This window comes from Anas acuta, chromosome 8 (genome assembly GCF_963932015.1).
Source record: "Anas acuta chromosome 8, bAnaAcu1.1, whole genome shotgun sequence".
NCBI classification, from domain to species: Eukaryota; Metazoa; Chordata; class Aves; order Anseriformes; family Anatidae; genus Anas; species Anas acuta.
In genome coordinates, this window is record NC_088986.1 from 7,131,668 (window position 1) to 7,152,773 (window position 21,106).

Below are 21,106 nucleotides of genomic sequence, written 5' to 3' on the forward strand. Positions count from 1 at the left end.
CGGGGGCCGGCATCCGTGTGAAGGGCACCGAGGTGGCCGCCGGCTCCCTACCGGGAGCTCTCGGCGGGGGAAGCGCCCGGGCGCTGCGCTGAGGAAATGGCGGCGGCGCCTCAGGCGGGCTCCTCGCCTCAGGCGCCCCGCGGGCGGCGGGCACGGGACGGAGCCCGAGGGCTTCGCACCTCGCTGCCTCGCGGCATGGCGGCGGGCACGGAAAACGGACCCCGGCACCCCGGGCAGGACCCGGCCGCCTCCCTGGAGCCCCTCCGGGGCTGGAGGAGACCGGGGGGAGCCTGAGGGGAGAGCAGAGAGGCCGTGGGTGACTTCTGAGGGAGAGCCTGCGTGTGCATAGGGCCCCGTTAAACAGCGCGCGTTCACCGAAAAAAAATAAAATAAAATACAAGATTTTTTTTTTGGTCTTTTTCCCTAAGCGCCCGTGGTTGTTGATGGTGCTGCTAAAGCAGCCCTCTCCTCCCGCCCCTCCGCCGCCGCTCGATATGTCTCTTTAACGACATAGGTTGTATTTATCCATCGCATTCCGGCAGGGCTGTTAAGCTCCTGAGCTCCTAGGGCAACAAACACGGGGCGGGGGGTTGGAGGGGGGGGTGGGGGGGAGATCCTCCGGCAAATCCGACCGGAGCTGTCATCGTCATGAATAAAAATAAAAGGCTTAATCTTCTGCTTTCGGCTAATGGAACGATTTAGGCTCCCAAACGTGGGCGCGCTGCGAGGCGCGGGCAGGGCCGGGCCGGCAGCACCCCGGGGTGCCCGCGCCCCCCTCACGCCCTGCCCCAGCAGGCAGGAGGGCTCCGGGGCTTTTAATTACACTCCTTCCCTTTGCTCCCTTCATTTTTTCGGCACCCTTTGCAGCGAGACACACTTGGAATCAGAGCGGTTGTGACATTTTGGTGGCAGCTTATTGTGCGGAACACTTAAAGTTTAAAAAACAAGCCCCATAGAAGTTGAGGGGCTTAAAGCAGCCCCCTTTGTGGGGCAAGACATAGAGTTTTGATTCTGGACAATGGTGTTTCTCAAATTTCTTCCAAAAACCTGCACCCCATCTGTGATCTCAATGAAATCGCTTTTCTCTCTCCCTTCAATTCATTTGGCAAAGGCGAAGCAGATGCATGGGACGGGGTCTGAATTTTAATTATTAGGTTTTACCTGAAACAAAACGGCAAATCCTTTTTACCATGTGTTTGAAGTTAGGGGACGGGTAGGGGAATATAAAATATAATTAAAACGCTCTCGGATCGTTAGGGAGCTGACAAGAGCCGTTTTAATGAACCTCTCGGAGTGCCCTGCAGTAAATTAGCGGAGCGGGGCTTCCCCGAGTCCTGCGGGCTCCGAGCTGCCGGCTCCCCTTCACCTGCGGGTGCGTGCGTGTGCATGGCCGTGGGTGTGTGTGCGTGTGCACGGCCCTGTGAGTGTGCACGGGCGTGTGCACAGCCCTGTGAGTGTGCACTTCCACGCCGCCGGCCCACGGCTGCCGGCGAGGATGCAGCAGGCGGGGGCTCCCCGCGGCAGGGACCCCTCTTGCAGGTCGTGGGGGGACTCAGGGGGCCAGGGCCGCTATCTCGGGGTCCTTTTCTCTCCCCTCGCCCCCCATCCGGTGCCTGGGGAGCCCGCAGAGCTCCAGGGAGCCCCCCCCCTCCCGCTCCCCGCCCTCCAGCATCCCCGAGTGCATTTAGCCATCAATAAGGTGCGAAGGGAAAATTGTCTGCCGCTGTAATCCATGCCCGAGGGGCTGGGGAATAAAAAGGGAGAGAGAGAAGGAGGGAGGGAGAGAGAGAGAGAGAGAGAAGGAACGCTCTTAAAGAGGCTAAAATCCATACAATAGCTGTGGGAATGCCGGAGCGCAGGGTCCTCTCCCGGCCGCCCCTCTACGAGCAAGGAGAGCCCTGGACGGGGCAGCGCAAGGGGAGAGCATCCTCCGCCGTGGCTGCAGCCTTGGACCCCTGGGACACCCCCTGGGGTGTCCCCTTTTCGGGTCAGAGCGGGGCTCCCACCCGGGTCCTCCTCGGTGATGAATCCCTAAAGGCACTTAGGGAGAATTAGGGCGGCCCCGGCCCCGCAGCATCCCAAACAGGTCTGCCCCCACAAAGCTCACGGTCCCTTTCTGCCCCTTTGGGGACCCCCGGCCCGAAAGGGGGGCACCAGGCAGCACCAGAGGTCCAGGGATTTCGGGTTTCAGCTCCAGCAAACGGGGTGCAGGGGGAACAGGGAGCGGGGGGTGGTGTGTGTGTGCTTTTCTTCTGCTTTCCGTGTGTCTGTGCGTGTGTGCGGACGGGCACAAGCTCTCAGAGAAAAGAAATTTTAGAGTAACAACTAAAGGCTTTCTTGTGCAGTTATTTTAAGGGCTTTGTTCGGTGCCTGAAGGGGGATGCGCCCATTTGTTCGGGAGGGGATTCATCACATGCCCCTTTCATGTGAACCAGAGGTTAACAACCTAATGAGCACTTGGTGAAGAGATGAAGCGTGTAAAGAGCCCGATTTTCCCAAATCCTGGGCTGCTGTCTTGGGGATGTGCTACTCTAACCTCTGCCGGGCTAATAGTCTCCGCACTTCCAGCGGGGAGGCCCCGGGAGGCAGCCGGGGCCGGCAGCGCTCCGGCAGGGCAGCAGCAGCCGGGCAGCCCCTTCCCAAAGCCCCGCCGGGGAGCCGGGGGGGGGGCCCGGCCCCGCCGCTACATATGTTGGGTCAGGTCCCCCCATTGTGAGCGTGTAAAAAGGTGTAAAAACTCAATCATCTGTAGCTTTTTTTAAAGGGAGGGCTTACCCTGGATTTGTTGCATAATGGATTGTTAAAAAAGTAGAGGGTTGAATTAAAACTGTTCCCTAGTCACTTTTAATTAGACCGCTCTATTTAATTAGCAAAGTTGAAACATGCAATTAAAATTAGCTCAGTTTAGCACATATTAAAGGAAATGGGGGCCGTGGCTCCGGCTCGCACCAAGAGCGAGAGGCAGGGAGGGGACGTGGCCGAGGAGTTGGGGTCGTAGCGAGGTGACCCGGCGGAGGAGGGGGGACACATCTGTCCGGCCACTCGCCCCCTCCCCAAATTCGGACCCTGCTCCTCAGCCCGCTCCTCCGGTGCCGTGGGACGGGGAAAATCCTCGGAGGGGCAGCCCTGGGCTCAGCACCAGGGCTCTGGGGGCTTTCCAGAAGCCCCCGGGGGGGCTCCGCGCCGGCCCCGGCCGCAGCCCCGAGCCCCGTTTTTCCCGTGCTTCGGCCTCAAACCTCTCTCCTCGTCTCTCTTTCCTCCCCCACTGGGAGCGGGGAAATGGAGTTAATCACGTCGCAGCTACTCGAGGAGCCCGGGCCGGGGGGATCCCCTGCAGCCGCTCCCCGCGCCGGGCTGCGGGAGCTCGGCCGGGCTCGGCGGAGTGTGCCGCCTGCCTGGGGGGAGGTGGGGCTCGGGCTTGTAATATTGGTTTGGGGATAATTACTTTTAATGTCAAAAAGATTTAGTTTAATATCATCTCTATTAGGCTGCTGGGCGGATAATTAAAAGTGAAGATGATAGCAGCAGGGAAACAGATGGCATTTGCTTACTTTGATTCAGTAGGTAAATAATGAAAAAGTCAATGGCAAACCCCCTAGAACAATTGAAACCTTAAAGAGCACTAACATTAGCAGGTACTTACAAACTGTCTTCCGCTAAGAACGAGATGAAAATACACTAATCAAGAACTATATTTCTCGGGGATGCTTCCGGGCGCTGCGCTGCCTCCGGGCGTGCGTGTCTGCCTTCCCCCGCATGGCAGCCAATAGCCGGGCTCTTTTTAATTAAGATTTTACTACTGTAATTGGGGGAAGATGCAGCGGCACCGTCGCATGCAGCCCTCTCAAAGTTTTGCACGGGTGCAGCGATGCATAGGGAGGCTTTTAGGGAGATCAAGGGGGAGCGAGGAGGGAGATAAACACGGGGAAGATTGGGTCTTTCTGGGAAAAGAGGGAAAAAAAAAAAGGAAAGAAAGGAAAGGAATAAAAGAAATAAAAGCAGCGTTTCGGGTTGTATCGCGCAAGGCGCCGAGGCTCTCCCGTCCCGCAGCCCAGCGCCCACTCGCGGGTTGTGCGTGGGGCCCCAAATCTGCCCAGCCTCGGCACCCCACGCCGGGACAAAGCGGGACAAAGTCCCAAACCCCCACCCCACTAAATGCGGGGCTGCTGGCCCGGGCTAAGCCGCACCCCGGCTGGGTTTTGCTCGGGTGAAATGCACGAAAGGTGCGCAGCGCCTGTCCCGCTTCCCAGGGCTGGGGGACAGGCAGAGCCTCCGAAGCGCACCAAGGATGGGGTCGTTGCTAAAATACGCAGACAGGAGAGCCTCGGGGGGCCGGGCTGTGCTGGCTGGAGGCACTTTGTAAAGAAAACGGCAGGAATCGTTGGAAGCCGCTCGGAAGTGGCCGCTCCGGCGGCCGGAGCTAGGCAGGGGCTGGAGCCGAGGAGTGGGGGGGCCCGGAGCCGGCAGCAGCTGGGGCTGGAGCCGGCGGGCTCCTGCCAAACGTCCTCAGCACTTGCTGAACCCCGGGGGTGCCTTGTGTGCTCTTGCGATAAACATTTTATTTATTTTTATTTTTTTTTACGGGGTGGGGGAAGAACCCCTGTGTGTTTCCCTGTTGTCTGCGTGCTGGGCGTGATGCTCGAAAATACAGCATGGGGGAAAGGGGGTCGGGGCCAGGGGCTGAGGTGGGACACACGGAGATGCTGGGGTGCGCAGCGCCGGGACGCGGTGCGTGAGCCCGCTCCGAGCAGGGCGGTGCGGGACCCGTGCGGGACCCGTGCGGGACCCGTGCGGGACGCGGCGGGGTCGGGGTGCTGCCCGCTGAGCGCTCCGAGTGCTCCAAACTTCCACCCCGTCCTTTGGGGTAACGCTAACGGGACGAGGCTCTGCGCAGGAATCACGGCGTTTCACTGGCTGATCAGCTGCTCGGTGGCTTTATTTTTTAAAATTTATTTATTATTTTTATTTATTTATTTTTTGGAATTGGCTGCTTGCAAAATTTTTTGTCGTTTTAAAAACGCCGTGAAAGGAAAGGAGGACCCAGCCCTTTCATTTAAATCGAAGCTGAAAGAAAAAGGAAGCGGGGAAATCGGCGGAACCCGTGTCCCGTGTCGGTGGTGATGGCAGGCTGCCTCGGGGCGGAAAGGAAAAGGTATTTGCAGGAAAAAAAAAAAAAAGTCACACAACGCAAAACCAAACAAAACTGCTAGGAAGAAGGGAGAACCTTTCCTCCGTGCTAAGCCCACACAAAGCAATACTTTAATTGTTTCTCTTTCAGTCTGATCGAGTTCTACGAATTCCCAATTAAACCAGATGATCTGAGTAATTCTCCCCCGAGAGTAAAATTAGTGCTTGCAAATAAAATTAAATCGGATATTTTGACTTCTCGACTGTATTAAATAAAGGTGTCATAACACCTTCATCACGAGGAGCGGGTGGCAGCTGCACACACAGAAAGTCGGGTGGGGAAACGCTCATTTCGTAACAAAATACAAGTAAAAAATAAATATATAGGAAAGAGGAAGAACGACGTAAGTGCAACAGCAAGAAATATCAGAAGTTTGCGGGATCTGCAAATTTTCTAAGCACAGGAAGGGGACAGAGGGGACGGGGCAGCGGCCGCGGCTTGTCCTGCAGCGGGGAGCGGCCGGGGGCCCTGCGCGGAAAGGGCACGGGTGGGAGCACCCCGGGGGGAGCCGCGTCCCGAGCAAAGCAGGGCAGGGCAAGGCGAAACGAAGCAAAGCAAGGCAAGGCAAGGAAAAAGAAGCAAGGCAATGCAAGGTAAAGAAAAGCAAAGCAAGGCAAAGCAAAGCAAGGTAAAGCAAAGCAAAGCAAGGCGAAGCAAGGCAAGGCGAAGCAAGGCAAGGCAAGGTAATGCAAATCAAAGCAGAGCAAGGCAAGGCAAGGCGAAGCGAGGCGAAGCAAAGCGCTCTGCTTCTCCCCGCGGGCGCAGAGCGGCGAGCCCAGGGGTGCCGATATCGGGAGGGAGCCCCCGGAGCTCGTCCCGGGGGGCTCTGCCGAGTGCCGCCGAGTCCGGAGGCGTCCCGTGGGAAGGCAGCGGAGGTGAGAGCCCTCGGGGAAGCAGGCGCCGTTATTTGCCCCCAAAGCTCCCAGCCCGTTACCTCCTCCCCAGGCGGGCCGGTTCCCCGCGAAGGTGACGTCAAGGCGGGGTGGTTAAGGCTAAAACAAAAGCTTTTGGGTTCACGCACGGTGTCCGGCCCGAGCCGTCCCCCTCGCTGTAGCTGTCCCCGCGCAGCGCCGGGCCCGGTGGCGGCGGTGGCACCGGCGGGGGTGGCCGGGAGCGGGCTGCGGAGCGAGCACGGAGCGGAGCGGAGAGGAACGGGTCTGAACTCACCTCCGGTGGGGCCTGGGGCGGCCGGGAGTGAGGGTCTGGGGAGAGGGAAGGGAGAAGGGAAAGGGGAAGGAAAGAACAGGAGAGGGGGAGAGGAAGGGGGAGAGGGAGAAAGAAAGAGAAACAGGGGAAGAAGAAAAGAAAGAAAGAAGGAAAGAAAGAAGAAAGAAGGAAGGTAGGAAGGTAGGAAAGAAAGAAATAAAGAAAAGAGAGAGGAAGGGAGGAAGGGAAGAAGAGAGGAAGAGAGGAATAGAGAGAGAGAGAGAGAGAGGGGGAAAGAAAGAAAGAAAGAAAGAAAGAAAGAAAGAAAGAAAGAAAGAAAGAAAGAAAGAAAGAAAGAAAGAAAGAAAGAAAGAAAGGAAAGGAAAGGAAAGGAAAGGAAAGGAAAGGAAAGGAAAGGAAAGGAAAGGAAAGGAAAGGAAAGGAAAGGAAAGGAAAGGAAAGGAAAGGAAAGGAAAGGAAAGGAAAGGAAAGGAAAGGAAAGGAAAGGAAAGGAAAGGAAAGGAAGCAGGGAGGCATCGTTAGGTTCTGTTAAAACACCAAATCTCCAAGGGGAGGGGGAGACCATCAGCTGAACGGTCACCTTGCACACTGCATTTCCCCTCCACCCTTTGGACAAGTGACACCCTGGAGAAAAAAAAAATAAAAAAATAAAAATAAACCCGAGCAATTGGCAAGGCGACTGCGGCTTCAAGTGGGATACGGGGAGGAAAAAAAAAAAAAAAAGAAAAGGAAAAAATGAAAAAAAAAAAAGCCAAACTCTCAGGTAGCGAGAAATCGGCCACATTCTTACACACTCGCACAAGCCCTGCGAGTGACAGAGTGACACTCCCAGTGACACACTCCCAGTGACACACTCACTCACACACACACACTCACACACACACTCACACACTCGCACACCCCCGGCCCCGCCGGCCGCGCTCTCCCCGCTCCCCCCGGGCGCCGCCGACTCCCCGCGCTCCGGCAGCCGCCGGGCGGACGCGGCGGGCCCGCGGGCGGCCAATCAGCGCGGCGCTTCCCGCCCCTGGCCAATAGCAGGCGCCACATTGTTGTCAAATGTTGCCTAATGGCAACGCGGGGCGCAACAATAGCGCGAGTGGCGGCGGGCGGCGCGGCGGCCACCGCGCTCTCCGGGCAGCTCCGGCCGCGCGGGGCGCGTCCCGAGCCCGGCCGAACCGCGCCGAATCCTTCCGAACCTCGCCGAGCCCAGCCGAGCCCTTCCGAACCGGCCCGAACGGCTCCGGCCGCGGGTCCCGCTGCCCGGTGCCGCCGTCGGCTCTGCCCGCTGCGGGAGCGCGGTCCCGGTGCGGCCGCTCGGGGCGGTTTCTTTCTTTTCTTTTCTTTTTTTTTTTTTCTTTTTTTTTTTTTTTTGTTTTGTTTTTGCTTTTTCCCCTCCTGGATCGTTGCCCTCGTGGCGAGGGGCCGTGCCGCCGGAGGAGCCGGATTGCTCCGTGGAGGGACGCTGCTGACCGGTGATAACAGCGCAAGGGGGGAGCGGGGAGCCGAGCCCGGCGGTACCGGGGCTCGCCGGCCCCGGCGGGCGGCACAGCTCGGCGGCGAGCCCGGCGCCATGGACTCGGCGCTGCCCCGCCAGGTGCGCCCGGGCAGCGGGGCGGCGGGGGCGGCCTGAGCTGCGCGCCCAGAGCCCGGGGGCGCAGCGGGGAGCGAGGAAGGAAGGAAGGAAGAAGGAAGGAAAGGAAAGGAGGGGGGCGGGAGGGCGCGGAGGGGCTCCGGGAGCCGCGGCGAGAGGCGGGGGGGGCTCGCATGCCGCCCCCCGGGCCCCCGCCCGCGCCCCGTGCCCGCGCCTAGAGCCCCGGGGGCGCTCCGCGGGTGCCCCGGCCCCTCGGGGGCCGCCGTCGGGCTCGCCCCTTCCCCGCGGCCGGCGGCATGGAGCTGCGCTCGGAGCTGCCCAGCGTGCCCGCCGCGGCCCCCCCGGTGCCCCCCAGCTCGGTGGCGGCGGCGGCGGCGGCCGCGGCGGCGACGCTGCCGGTGAGCGTGGCCGGGAGCCTGCTGCGGGCTCCGCCGCTGCTGCTGCGGGCGGCCGAGAAGTACCCGCGGACGCCCAAGTGCGCCCGGTGCCGCAACCACGGCGTGGTGTCGGCGCTGAAGGGCCACAAGCGGTACTGCCGCTGGAAGGACTGCATGTGCGCCAAGTGCACCCTGATCGCCGAGCGGCAGCGCGTCATGGCCGCGCAGGTGGCGCTGCGCCGCCAGCAGGCGCAGGAGGAGAACGAGGCCCGCGAGCTGCAGCTGCTCTACGGCACCGCCGAGGGGCTGGCCCTGGCGGCCGCCAACGGCATCATCCCGCCCCGGCCCGCGTACGAGGTCTTCGGCTCCGTCTGCGCCGGGGCCGGCGGCGAGGGAGGCGCCGGCGCCTCAGGTGAGGCTGCGAGGGGATAGGGCTGAGGGTGGGGGTGTGGGGCGGATGGACGGACCGACGGACGGGGGGTGCGTGGCTGTGTGTGTCCGTCTGTGTGTGTCCGTCTGTGTCCGTGTGTCTGTGTGGGGCTGGCGGCCGCGCTGACGGCTCTCTCCCTTCTCCCCCCCCCGCGCCCCGCAGACGCCAAGGTGCAGAAGTTCGAGCTGTTCCCCAAGACGCTGCTGCCGAGCCGCGCCGTGACCCCGCAGCAGGCGGCCGGGAAGCCCCTGTCCCCCGACGGCGAGGCCGCGCCCGGCACCTCCTCCCCGGAGGCTCGCCACGGCTCGGGCTCGGAGAACGGGGACGGCGAGTCCTTCCTCAGCTCGCCCGTCTCCAAGGGCCCGAAGGAGGGCGAGGAGAGCCCGGGCTCCATCAGCCCGCTGGGCTCGGACTCGGGCTCGGAGGCGGACAAGGACGAGCAGGACCCGTCGCCCTCGGCCGGCGGCCGGCAGCGGACTCCCATCGACATCCTGACGCGCGTCTTCCCGGCGCACAAGCGCAGCGTGCTGGAGCTGGTGCTGCAGGGCTGCGGCGGCGACGTGGTGCAGGCCATCGAGCAGATCCTCAACAACCGCGGCCCGGACAAGGGCCCCGAGGAGGGCTGGGCTCGGGAGGGTGCCCTGCAGGGCCTCCCGCCCGCCCCGGCCGCCGCCGCCCACCACCACCGGCCCTTGATAGCCGGAGCCATGGCCCCCGCCATCGGCACGCTGGGCAGCCGCTCGGCCTTCTCCCCGCTGCAGCCCAACGCCACGCACTTCGGGGCCGAGGCCAGCGCCTACCCGCTGGGCACCCACCTGGGACTCAACCCGCTGCGCCTCGCCTACTCGGCGCACAGCCGGGGACTGGCCTTCATGACCCCTTACTCGACGGCCGGGCTCATGCCCACGCTCGGCTTTCGGCCGCCCGTGGACTACGCCTTCAGCGACCTCATGCGAGACCGCTCCGCCGTGCACAAGGAGCAGGTCTACTCCGGCGGCCTCTACGGGCCCATGGTCAACAACACCCCCGAGAAGCAATAGCGCGGCCTCGGCGGCGGGGTGGGGGGTGCCAGGATGGCCAGGGGGCTCGGGTGCGGTTGCTGCCACCGCCCTCGGTGGCACTTGGGGGTGGGCAGGGAGCTGGGCAGAGCTGGGTGCCTTCAGAGGGCCAGAAGGTGCGCTTGGGTTGGGGAGACGCGAGTCGCTCTTTGTTGCTTATGGCCATAAGCATGGATATACCCTGGGTGTGCTGCGGGGTGGGTACGCGCACACATACCGCGCACACACACACACACACTCCCCCCATACATTTATATATATGTATACTAGCAAGTGTATAATGTTATAAAATGGAAATCTAAGTTATTAAAGTAACTCGTAGGTGAACTTGGTATTAACGTTAAGCTAAAGGTTAGACAGCTCATTGTAATACTTACCAGGCATATAGATGAAATATATTGTCAAATTGAAAGCCCTTCTCCTCCTGCCCCCGGAAATGTTACGACCTGTATATAACATTGGAAAGTAGATATATTTGTAACTGTCCGTAGGACCCAGGCGCCAATGGTGTATGACGGTTTAATAAGCCTCCTTCATTTGTGACCTGCAAGAAAATTGCTTTCTCGTTCCAATGTAGCAAACTTCTTGCTGTTTCTAACAGGTAATTCTGTGTTTCCATTTCATAGAAATAAATGTTATTTTCTATTAAAAAAAAACAACAGTGGTATAAGTGGCAAGTGGTATTTGATCAGGCGGTGAGGGTGTGTTTTGGGAGACTGGTTTGGCAAGCATGGTCTGAAGGAGTTTACAAAACTAATACAAATATGTTTATTACATTTTTATCATCGTTAAACCAGGTAGACTCCGGAAAATTTGCAAATAAAAGCGAAGCCTACAAACGGGACCAATTTCCGTATCAACTGAAATTGTTAAAGAACTTTATTTCCAGTTCTGGTCTTTATCTTATTCACGCCAGAAAAAAAAATAATAAAATAAAAACCGGAGATGCAAGTTGAAGCGGGAAATTTTCCTTACAAATCTTGCCGATTTTTTTTCCTTTTTTCTTTTTCCTGTGATTTTCAGAAGATCTGCCCATGGTGTGCTGGCACTGAACGGCGCGGGGGCTCCCCGGGGCAGCTGCTGACGGCCGCCCAGGGTGCGGGGGCGCGCCGGAGGCGGGGGCGCGCCCGGCTGCTGCTTCGGGAGCACATCTCCGCTTTGCTTTCGGGGTCTGGGATGGCTCTTGGGTGCCGTGGGGCTGGCGCTGCCCCGGCCCCATCCCACTTCGTGCCTGCGCTCGGGTCGGCCGGAGGATGCTCACGCACCCAGAGCGGGCGCGGTGCGGGGCTGCACGAAACCCGTGGAGGCTCCTAAAGTTGGTTGGTATGGAAACCTAATCCCCCCGAAGCGCTCCGTGGCACAGCTGGACTGTTTGCTCTCGCACTGCAAACAGACGCGGGTAAACACGGGCTGCCAGCTGCCGGGGGCGCCCCGCAGCCGGGGACAGCTCCGTGTCGCCGGGGGCTGGCGGCCAGCCCCGGCCCCAAAAGCTGGAGGCAGCGAAACGCCCTTCTGCGCTCCCCGGCGCGATTGATCAAGCTGGATACAATTTTCAGATTTTCTTCGGGGAGTAAATATTGCAGATTACACCTAGGTAAATACTTTTGACCCCGATCCACCCCGGGAGCAGCCAAATCAATATCACAAGGGAAACTTTTTAGAGTCTCGTGTTCCAAGAGCGGGTGAAACTTAATATTACTACAATAAAACGGTTTAATAAAGAAGGGCTTTAATAGTGAGCTAATTTGATTGAGTTTCCTAATTCCACTTTAATTGGAAAAGGAGTTGTCTGTTTGGTTATAAAGTGCCAGGGTTATGTTAGACTGGAAAGAAAAAAAAAAAGATGGACTTTGAGCATCTGAATAAACTTTTTTTTTTCTTTTTTTTTTCTTTTTTTTTTTTTTTCTTTTTTCGTTTGGCAGCTGACTTTGTGCAGGATGGGTTTCCATATCTAGCATTATGAATGGGCTACAAAGAGCTGCTACTTAAAGAAATCAGGTCGCCACATTTCTCCCATTCTAGCCCCGTTGAGAAGGGCTTAGGAGGTGTTGATTTAACTCGACTCCCCTTTTAATTATAAAAGCCATTCTTGTGTAGTTGGCCGGGCAGGACGATTTATCCGAATTGTTGCCGCGTCCTGGAGATTGGCTTGAGCTTGGATTTATACAGCCGACCGTGGGGATCACGACGATTAACTTTCATATGGATAGTTTAGGATGTCAAACCGGGGGGAGCAGCAGGAGGGGGGAAGAGAACCTGATACATTGTCCCTATTGATGTAATTCCCCTAGATTAAAAAAAAAAAAAAAAATCCCCTGGGCTCGAAGCTGCCTCGGAGAGGTTCGTGCACAGAAGCCTCTGGCAGGCCATAAAATATTCAGGTCCCTTTTAGAGTAAAATAAAATGCTGTCACTTGAATAAAAATCCGCGGGACCGAGTATAAATTATTTGTAAAGCGGCGAGGCTGCAGGCGAGCGCTCCCAAACTTCCCTGCTAATTAAATCTTAATCCATTGGTCGCGGGCAGCGGCGGGGCTGTACCGGGGGCTGCCGCACAGAGCCGGCCGCGTTCCGCAGCGATATTAACGGCACCGCTGCTGGATGGGAATCAGCCCTAATCCGCGCCACGATAAAGATCAAATTAGACTAACAGTTTAGTAGCGAAACCACATTCCTTCACCCAACGTGAACCTCTCCGCGCCCCGCTCGCTGCCAGGCGGCCTCCGAGGCCGAGGCCGGCTTGGGAAGGCTCCGGCACCCCCCCAGCCGGCTCCCCTCACCCCGTGGGCCTCGCCGGCTTGTCGCGGGGGCCCTGGGGGATAAAGGAGCCCCCGGGCGAGGTCGCTTCCCTCCGGCTCCGGCCCTGCCTTTTGCTCCCGGCTCTCCCCCGCCTGCCGGTGCCCCGCTGCCGGCCTGGGGAGCGCCCGCGGCACGGCGCTGCCTCCGCGGGGAGGGAAGGAGGCAAGGAGGGAAGGAGGCAAGGATGCAAAGAGGCAAGGAGGCACGGAGGGAAGGGAGTGCGGGCGCTGTGCGAGCAGAGCCGCTTGCCGTGCCCGCCTCGGCACCGCTGGGGTGGTAGCGGCCCCCTCCCCGTCCCGCCGGCCTCCCCTCGCCCCGCTCTCCGTCCGGGACATCCCTTCCTCCCGACGGCCAGCCCGGGTATCGCCCTATCCCGACATGTGTCCAGCGGGACGCCGGGCGAGGCGCCCCCCAAACTTTTCCCCTGCCTCCCTTCCCCGAGCGGGCATCCCCCCCGCGCTGTCATTGCATCCCCATGGCAACTGCGGCAAGCCCTCCCGTGCCGGGACGACACCGGGGAAGTATTCACTATATCGAGACGTGAGCCAGCAGGTGGAAAAAACGAGGAGGAGCGGCTCCGCAGGGCGAGGAGGCTGCAGCCGCTGCCTCCGGGAGCCTCGCACCGGGGAGCGGCGGCGGCGCCCGGAGCCGGGGCGCGGGGACCCGGCGGGGCCGGAGCCGCTCCGGGGGCACCGGGGGAGCCGCGGGTTCGTTCCCATCTCGGTCTCCCCGATTCAGTCGGGTTTCGGCAGAAATGCTCTGCTGCAGAAATGATTCCTGCTCCGTTGCTGTTCCTTTGCAGACCACCCCTTTCATTTCCCCTCATCTTTTTACTGGAAAAATGAAGAAAACGCGATATTGGGTTTGAGGTAGAAAAAAGAGACACGAAACACGAAATAAACTAAAGTTGCACAACGTTTTTCCTTTTTTATTTTTAAAACAAGCTTTTCGTTTTCAGAAGAAAAAAAGAAAGATTTTTAAGTGCTTTTTCATCTAAAACCGATCCCTTTTCAGCCAGATCCCCTCGTTTCTGCATAATCCAACAGTAAATGGAAGAAACACTCTGGAGCTGTGGCACCCTGTGCATCACCAGCCCCTGTGCACGGCACCATCCGAGCATCAGTGCCAGCTGAGCATCCTGCCCTGGCCTTGCCTTCGGGATTTGGGAGACCCATCGAAGGGAAGCAGGGTGTGGGGAGAGCGAGGTATTTCTTGGGGGGATGGCCAAGAAGAGCCTGGAGGGCAGGGGAAGATGTTGGCTGACCCCAGGCAGGTGTGAGGCCCTACCTGGAGTGGGGTGATGCTGGGGGTTAAAGGAACAGCGCGCAGAGGGCAGGCAGGGCCTTCACACAGCTTGCAGGAACCAGGGGGTGAATTCCAGCACACCAGAGGGGGCTGGCAGGGCCTTGGGCTCATGAAAGCTCACAGGGAGCTCGGTGCAGGAGTGAGGGCTGTGGAAGTGCTTGGGAATCCCTGGAATAAGGTTTTGGTGCCCGTATTATGAGAGCGCAATGAAAGTGCTGTGTCAGTCTCTGGGCTGAAGGGCAGCCATTGCCATGGGACATGCCAGGCAGCTCCTCAGCCTGCCTTCAAAGCCTGTTACAAAGCACCTTTCCTGAGGGAGCCTTTGCACTGCACAGGCTAAACAAGAGTAAGAAGGTACTGCGTGGCAGGATTCACATTTTCAGGGAAAATACGAGAAGCTCTTAATTTCTGATATAGTGATAAGAGGAGATCAGGAGATTCAATTACATGCATGCTCACAGTGCTGGCTGAGCAACTTGCCATCGGTGTAGAACGGGGATGGGTGTTTTTACAGTGACTCATTGATTGTTCATGTGGAAGCGAGTAAGTCAAGGGAGATGGAAATGCTTAAAGACAGGAAGACATTACTAACAGTCCAAACTGCAACAGGCTGATTGCTAACCACGTCTAACACTAACAGAGGCTGAGGCTGGCTCTATCCAAATGGGATAGTGAGCTCCTGTTCGGCTCTACCCCAGGTGTGAATTCAGCAGACACGTGGACAAGGGCATGATGAGACACACGCCTGGGGGATAATTCTGCCTGGAATGTTGTTTTGTGCAGTGTTGGATTTACCTGTATGTGGGAGCTAAAGTCTTGGATTTTATCTTAACTCCTTGCAAACTTTAAACTAGAGGGAAAAACAGTGCTTCCTGACAGGCCTGTGTTGATGGAACAGCAAAATCTTGTCACCTACAATCTGTGGGTACCTTTTCTGTAAGAAGTGGTGATGTGTGGGATGCACTCTGGTCCCTGACTTCACACAGAACATTTCCTAAATGAACTTTGCAATGCAGATCTGTGTGTGTGGGTAAGGATGAATCCTTTCACATGACCTCAATGTCTGTATACTTTCAGTGAGTCAGGATTTGGATTTTATTTTTTCCCTGCCTTACATTTCCTCCTTTCTTTTATAACTATGGTTTTGGATCTTAGTAGCATACTGTAAAATTTGTAAGAGTAATGAAAAAGGTTGTTTCTTTGTGGTGGTGATGATGATTTTTTTTTTCCCAATTACAGGAAAGAATGAAAAATGTCTGGAGAGAAAACCTAGATGAATTTAAGATTTTCAGAAAACAATGTAGAAATTCATTGAAAACATTTGCCCAAAGTCCCACTGCCCATCAATAATTACAGATCTGCTGTGCATATTTTCCGAAAGTAGTTGACCATTTAAGTTGGTATATATAACAGATGAGAAGGATCTGTGCAAATCTGTGTAGGTTTGTGACAGCAGGGAAGACTCTTGGGGGGAAGAGGGAAATGGAAAGGAAACCAGAAACAGAGTGAATCTTTTCGTGTGGTCTGACAGGCAGATGGAAAGCATGAATTACAAAGGCTTTTAAAAAGATCTGTTTGGGGTTTATGTTTACAAGGAGACTTAACAAGACTGGTTGGCCTTAAAATGCTGAGGTCTTTGCTAAAATCAGATGTTTGGAAGTGGAATGGGTTACTAGTCCTGACCCAGAATATAGAAGAGGTTCACAGAGATTCAACAAGATAGGAGCAGGGGCAGTACACCCATAAACCGTTCAGCAGATTTGGAAAAGGGCTTAGAGGTCAGCAGGACGTGGAGTTGGGGAAGGGAGGAGGGCATGGCCCTTGCTAAATGGAGCTGGATCCAGAGACCAGTAAGACCAGGAACTTCTGACTGAGAGCAGCCACGGCACCAGGAGAAGACACTGCCAGAACAAGCTTGGATTTGTGCAGCAGGGACTGACTTGCTGATGAAACAGATTTATAGGGAACAAAGGTATCAAAATATCACCTCACTTTCTTGTAAGTGGGATACGGGATATTGATTTCTTCTCATGGCCTGGGGAAGCCCGTGATCTACTTGGGTAGAACCTATGGATTTCCCCAGTTTCCTAAATCTCCTGCTTGAAAGGTTAGCCGTAGATATTTACAGCCAAATGAATGGAGCTAATAGTGGAGATTATAATTTAAAGAGCTTTTGCTTTGCAAGGGAAGACTCGGATATCTCACGCTGGTTATGAGAATTTAATTAAAGACCTGTTCAATAGGAGTAAATGGCACATGTTCATGCACACAGAAGATGAAATAAAACTGCGGTGCTCAGTCTAGTGCACTAGAATGAAGTTACAAGATGCCTGGCTTTTTCATGCTTGGAGGGATGAATTATAGTTAATTTCTCTAATAATTCTTTTTGTCCACATGATGAAGCTTTGCTTTGACACAGAGAAGATAATCCTAATGCAGTGGGGCCAGGAGTCAGAAGATGTTCTCACAGATCTGGCAGGCAAACAGGGCTGGCCCCTCACTAAAATCCATACCCTTTTTTTTTTTTACATCCATCAGAACATAATTTTGAACATGCAGAAAATAGTATAAGGCTTGTAGATTTGGGGATTCATACATCAGGTAGCTTACAATCTTCATCTCCTGCACAGCAGACTAATGAGTTAACCCAGCTCTAAACTACTGAGAGTGTAATGGTATCAAAGTATCCAGGACCTACCCCACAGCTCTGGCAGATACTGGAGAAACTGGAAAAGGCATTATGATGTGTTTCACTATTATTGTGTTATTCTTTAATAGTTACATCAAAATGGCTAAGGATTCTGATGTCAGGCTGAAATGTATGTTAACTACCCCAGTGGGAATCTGTGAATCTTTCATTTTGGCTTCCTAATTCTCTCCTGGGAGAGCACTCCTTTTTTTTTTCTTTTTTTTTTTTTTCCTTGTACCTTGGTCACCAAATAACTTGCCTTATCTCAGCATGGAAAGATACGTACATCTTTGATTTGCAAAGAGTTCAAAACCTGTGCAAGATGTGTTCATCGGCATGCTTAGCTAGCAGAGTTGTTTCGAGCTGTAGAGCAGAGCTGGCAAAATTGTGTACTCAGCTATCAGGTGGGAGATGGCTCTGTTAAGCTGGAAGTCTGTGGTGATGGGGACAATGAGCAATAGTGTGTTTTTAAAATCAGGGATGACCTGGGAGCCTTACCTCCTGTGTTATTTTATTAGTCATCACTGAAATGTCAAAGCAAAGTTAGTCCTGATTAGATGTGCTGAACTGAACAGGAGCAAATGATGTTTCATAAACTGTAAAAAGCTGAGGCTGATCTGGTGAAGTCATTGGTAAAATCTCTGTTTTTCTTGGATGCCTCAGCAGGGTAGATGCTGCAGCTGATGGATGTCAATGATATTGGGCAGCAGCTCTCTCATTAAGAAATTGCCTGCTGGAACTCCCTCCAGCCATCTGGCATCCAAAATGCAACAGCGAAAGGGATCCTGTTGGTGATTTTCAGTAAATGTTTTGCACAGAGCCATCTTTGTTGACTGTGTCTATTGTTTTGCAGATGTTTATGGTATCATGAATCTTTTTTTTTTTTTTTTTTTTTTAACCCTAATTGAAACTCATGCTTCACCAGTCCAAGGATTAACTTCATCATAACAAAAATAAATTTTGCATGATTTTTTTTTTTATCCCAAAGTGTACATTTGTACATTTTTAGATGGCTTCTCAGATCATGTTTGATTTTAAACATTTACATTTTTAACTGTTGTTAAAAATTAACTAACTACTGTTGTGCTTTAAAAAAAAATATCAAAAATTATGTATACATATGATAACCTTTTCATGGTTTGTTCTCTGTTTTTTTTTTTTTTGGAGATTTTTTTTTTCTTAAATAATAGACTGTAGTTATTTTTCTTAAAGTTTCTGAAGGCTTTATGAGCAACAACAATGAAAATATTAGTGTACTTCACCCTGTCTGGCTGTAATCGGGTTTTATTTTGCCACAAATGACAATCACTTAGTCTCTTTTCCCCTCAGTTTAAATTTTGGTGCAATTGGGGGTCTCAAAAGTTACATTTATAGATTCTGGTCTCACCTGGGCAAGTCTTTGTTTCTTCACAAAACCAAGCACTGAGTGTTGTCTTGAAGCAGGATGCACAGCACAGAAGTGCTGTGGTAGCAACATGCTGCTGGTGCTCAGTGGGTGTGGGCCCCCGATCTGCTCAGAGATTAATCTGAAAATGAAGTGATTTATGAAATAGGTAAAATTGACACTTCAGCTGAGTGTGGTACATTTATAGCAAAGCATATTTATTTCGTATATCAAGTCTTTTGAAAGGTACAATTATCCCTTATCGTTAGAGGTTGGTTTGTTTAACTTTCAATGGATTATTCTCATGGAATAAGAATGAGACATTGCTGTTGCAGAGGAGCACTGGGACCTTGTAAATGAAGGAAGCTGTGAGGTTTTGTAGTGAAAACTGCACATGGGTCTCAGAAGACTTGGTTTGTGTACTAAATTCTGCTGCTGATTTATCAACACTATGTGACCTTGAGCTACTCAAAACAATTTTTATTTTTTAAAAGTCACTACTAAAACTGACAGTCTCCTGTTTTAGTAAGAAACACACAGGGCTTGAATTGCAGACTTTTGTACTACTTGAGTATTTATTTTTAATAAGGGTCCTAATTAAGTGTGCAATCTCTGTTGCAGGAAAGCTCTCCTGGACTCTGTCTTCATTCATTAAAATGTGTCAAATTCCTCAGAGTTTAGAGCAGAGCTCTAACAATGGCAAAAGAGACCCTATGTCCTGACTATATACTAACATGTGCCAAAGAATAAGCTTGTTAATAAGTACTTGTTCAGTGATAAAGTATAGCAACAAGGGGTTATATATTTCCTCACTTCCCACTACATGAGCAGAGCCCCTGAGTTTGCTCAGGAAGCTATACTGTTGTGAGACATGGAAAAGTAAAATATGCTCTGCTTTATAATAAGTCATTCCAGCTCTGTCTAATTAACACTTCCTAGTGTTAATTGTAACCCCCTGTTCTGTGTTTTTCAGGGACAATATTTCCCAAGTATTGCTGATGAAATGTCAGGCAGAGGTAATAATTTTGTTTTCCTTGCTATTATAACATTGTGCCATAGATATAGTTATATACAGAGATACATGCCAATCAACCAACAGAGCAAACAAGATGAAGGAGTACAAACCTTTTCCTTAGAGAGCTCCTTAGGCAGACAATGAATTATGAGTTCTTCTCTGCCTAGAGAACTTGCATTGAAAATGGCTATTCCTACTGGTGTACCTCACTGTGATTAAAAATGATAATTGTAGGTGGCTTGTTTTATTAAGTCAATAGACTTAACAGGATGGAACATGGAGTACAAAAATAATAATAATAAAAAAATATATATTTTTTTACATTCCCACAGGTTTCTAACATTAATGCTACATAAATACTTTTGCTCAGTTTCTGCAGAAAGGCATTTAATGAACAATAAAGGCATTCATGTTGTTGAAAGGGGGAAAATCCTGTTGGTGCTCCAACAAACCTATCTGTCTTGGTTTTGTAGTCTGAAGGAAATAAGAGAGTGTTCAGAGAAAGTAGGAACAGGAGAGACACTGTTAAAACATCACTTGAGTGCTGGCAATGCCTCAGAACTATTGCGAAAGACAAGTAAGAAAATAAGGATATGGGGCCATTGTATGCCACTGAAGCTAAGTAGGATTTTTCTTACAGAATAAGACTTAAAAATTGAAAGTGGAGTTTGGTCTGCTTAAACAGAATGTAGAGAAATCATTATCTCCTCCCAATAATCCTGTGTGTGATGGCTGCTGACAAAATGGATGCTTGCTATTAGACTGTAACTGAACTAAGCATTGAAAACACTGTTTAATTTCTCTATGGCACCTAATGTAACAGTTGAAATTACTGAAGATTTAATGGCCCAGTGAAATGGGCCAGTCTGGAAGCACTCTGAAATGTTACTCTTGGAAGACCACCAGTGTTTCTACCTTTATGGCTATTTTGCAGAGTTTTATGATGTATTCCTGAGCATCGGGGAGAAAGGAAGGAAAATGATGAAATTATCTTTCGCTGATATAGCTAATAGGCTGATGCAGCTAATGGGAAATTAGACTGATATAGACTAATATAACTAATGGGAAAAATTCAACACAACTTTTCGTACCTACACTTAAATGCACTGTTAACTGTGAAATACAGAGTAGTTTAGAGGATGAGAAAAAACCCTACAGCATTCATTTTTGAGTATCCCAGGTGACTGTTACTTTATCATGAGAGACATTTTCTTCACCTCTAGAGAAATTTATGTTTCCTTTTTGGAAATTTTTGTTTCCTTTTGGCCCACCATCCTCAGTTTCTGCGGTTATTCTATGGTCATGTTATCATGAGGTGAAATAAGTCATCAAAAGGAATACCTACAGATCAGGGACAGCAAGAGTGGTTTGAAAGAGGAAAACAGTACTAAATGCTCAAATGCCATAGAAGTAGAACCGAGAGTTCAATTGCTTCTACGCTTCTAATAGTATTAATAATTTCAGGTCTAGATACTTCATTATGACCACTATTTTTTTCTTTCCATGATATTTTTGTTTCCTTTTGGGGATGGTGGTGGTGATTTTTGTGGGTCATTTTACCATCTTGATGGAGCCAAAGCAACCACTTTGCTTTTGTGAGGCACAAACGTGTGGAGGCCGCCGCGTGAAGCTGAGGCACGGCAGCAACGTGCCCACCCCCAGGCTCCTGCCTCAGGAGGGGAAGGCCCCTCAGCGACACCCCACCGGACTGCACCTGACCAGAGTCCCCTGTGGATGAGGGTGGCTGTGGGTCTCCCAGCAGCATCCCAGTGCCTCCTGCTTGATTCAGCGACTCAGCCCCTGGTCCAAAGCTACCTCCACACCCCCTGATCAGGCTCTTGGAGGAGCGGCGGCCATGGCCAAAGCATTGGGTTCGTTTGGAATCCGATGTCTTGAGTGAAACAAAATGGCGGCGAGGAGGCTCTGGGCCTTGGCTCCCTCAGCACCTCTTGCCCCAGACGGAAACTTCCACCTGGATAACACCAACCTTTGCAGCCCAAAGGACCCACTCCCTCCTCTTGTGAGTATTTGATTCATTTTCATGTGCATTGGTTCATTTCTAGGTTCTGTTAAGCAATTTTGCTTAAACATGGGTGTGGTTTCT

General features: G+C 53.0%; 1 protein-coding gene across 1 annotated transcript; it reads left to right on the plus strand.

Annotated features, from left to right (window-relative positions):
• The first annotated feature begins 8,099 nt into the window (after positions 1 to 8,099).
• On the plus strand, positions 8,100 to 9,941 carry DMRTA2 (DMRT like family A2). Its single transcript, XM_068690787.1, has 2 exons — positions 8,100 to 8,735; positions 8,916 to 9,941. The coding sequence occupies exons 1-2, from the start codon at positions 8,243 to 8,245 to the stop codon at positions 9,791 to 9,793; spliced, it is 1,371 nt and encodes a 456-aa protein (XP_068546888.1). The 5' UTR covers positions 8,100 to 8,242; the 3' UTR covers positions 9,794 to 9,941.
• Positions 9,942 to 21,106: the final 11,165 nt, after the last annotated feature.

Bases quoted from the DNA above. Each gene is read 5' to 3' on its own strand.
- DMRTA2 (XM_068690787.1), top strand. From the start codon at position 8,243: ATGGAGCTGCGCTCGGAGCTGCCCAGCGTGCCCGCCGCGGCCCCCCCG. The intron at 8,736-8,915 runs GTGAGGCTGCGA...CGCGCCCCGCAG, and splicing joins GGGAGGCGCCGGCGCCTCAG to ACGCCAAGGTGCAGAAGTTC.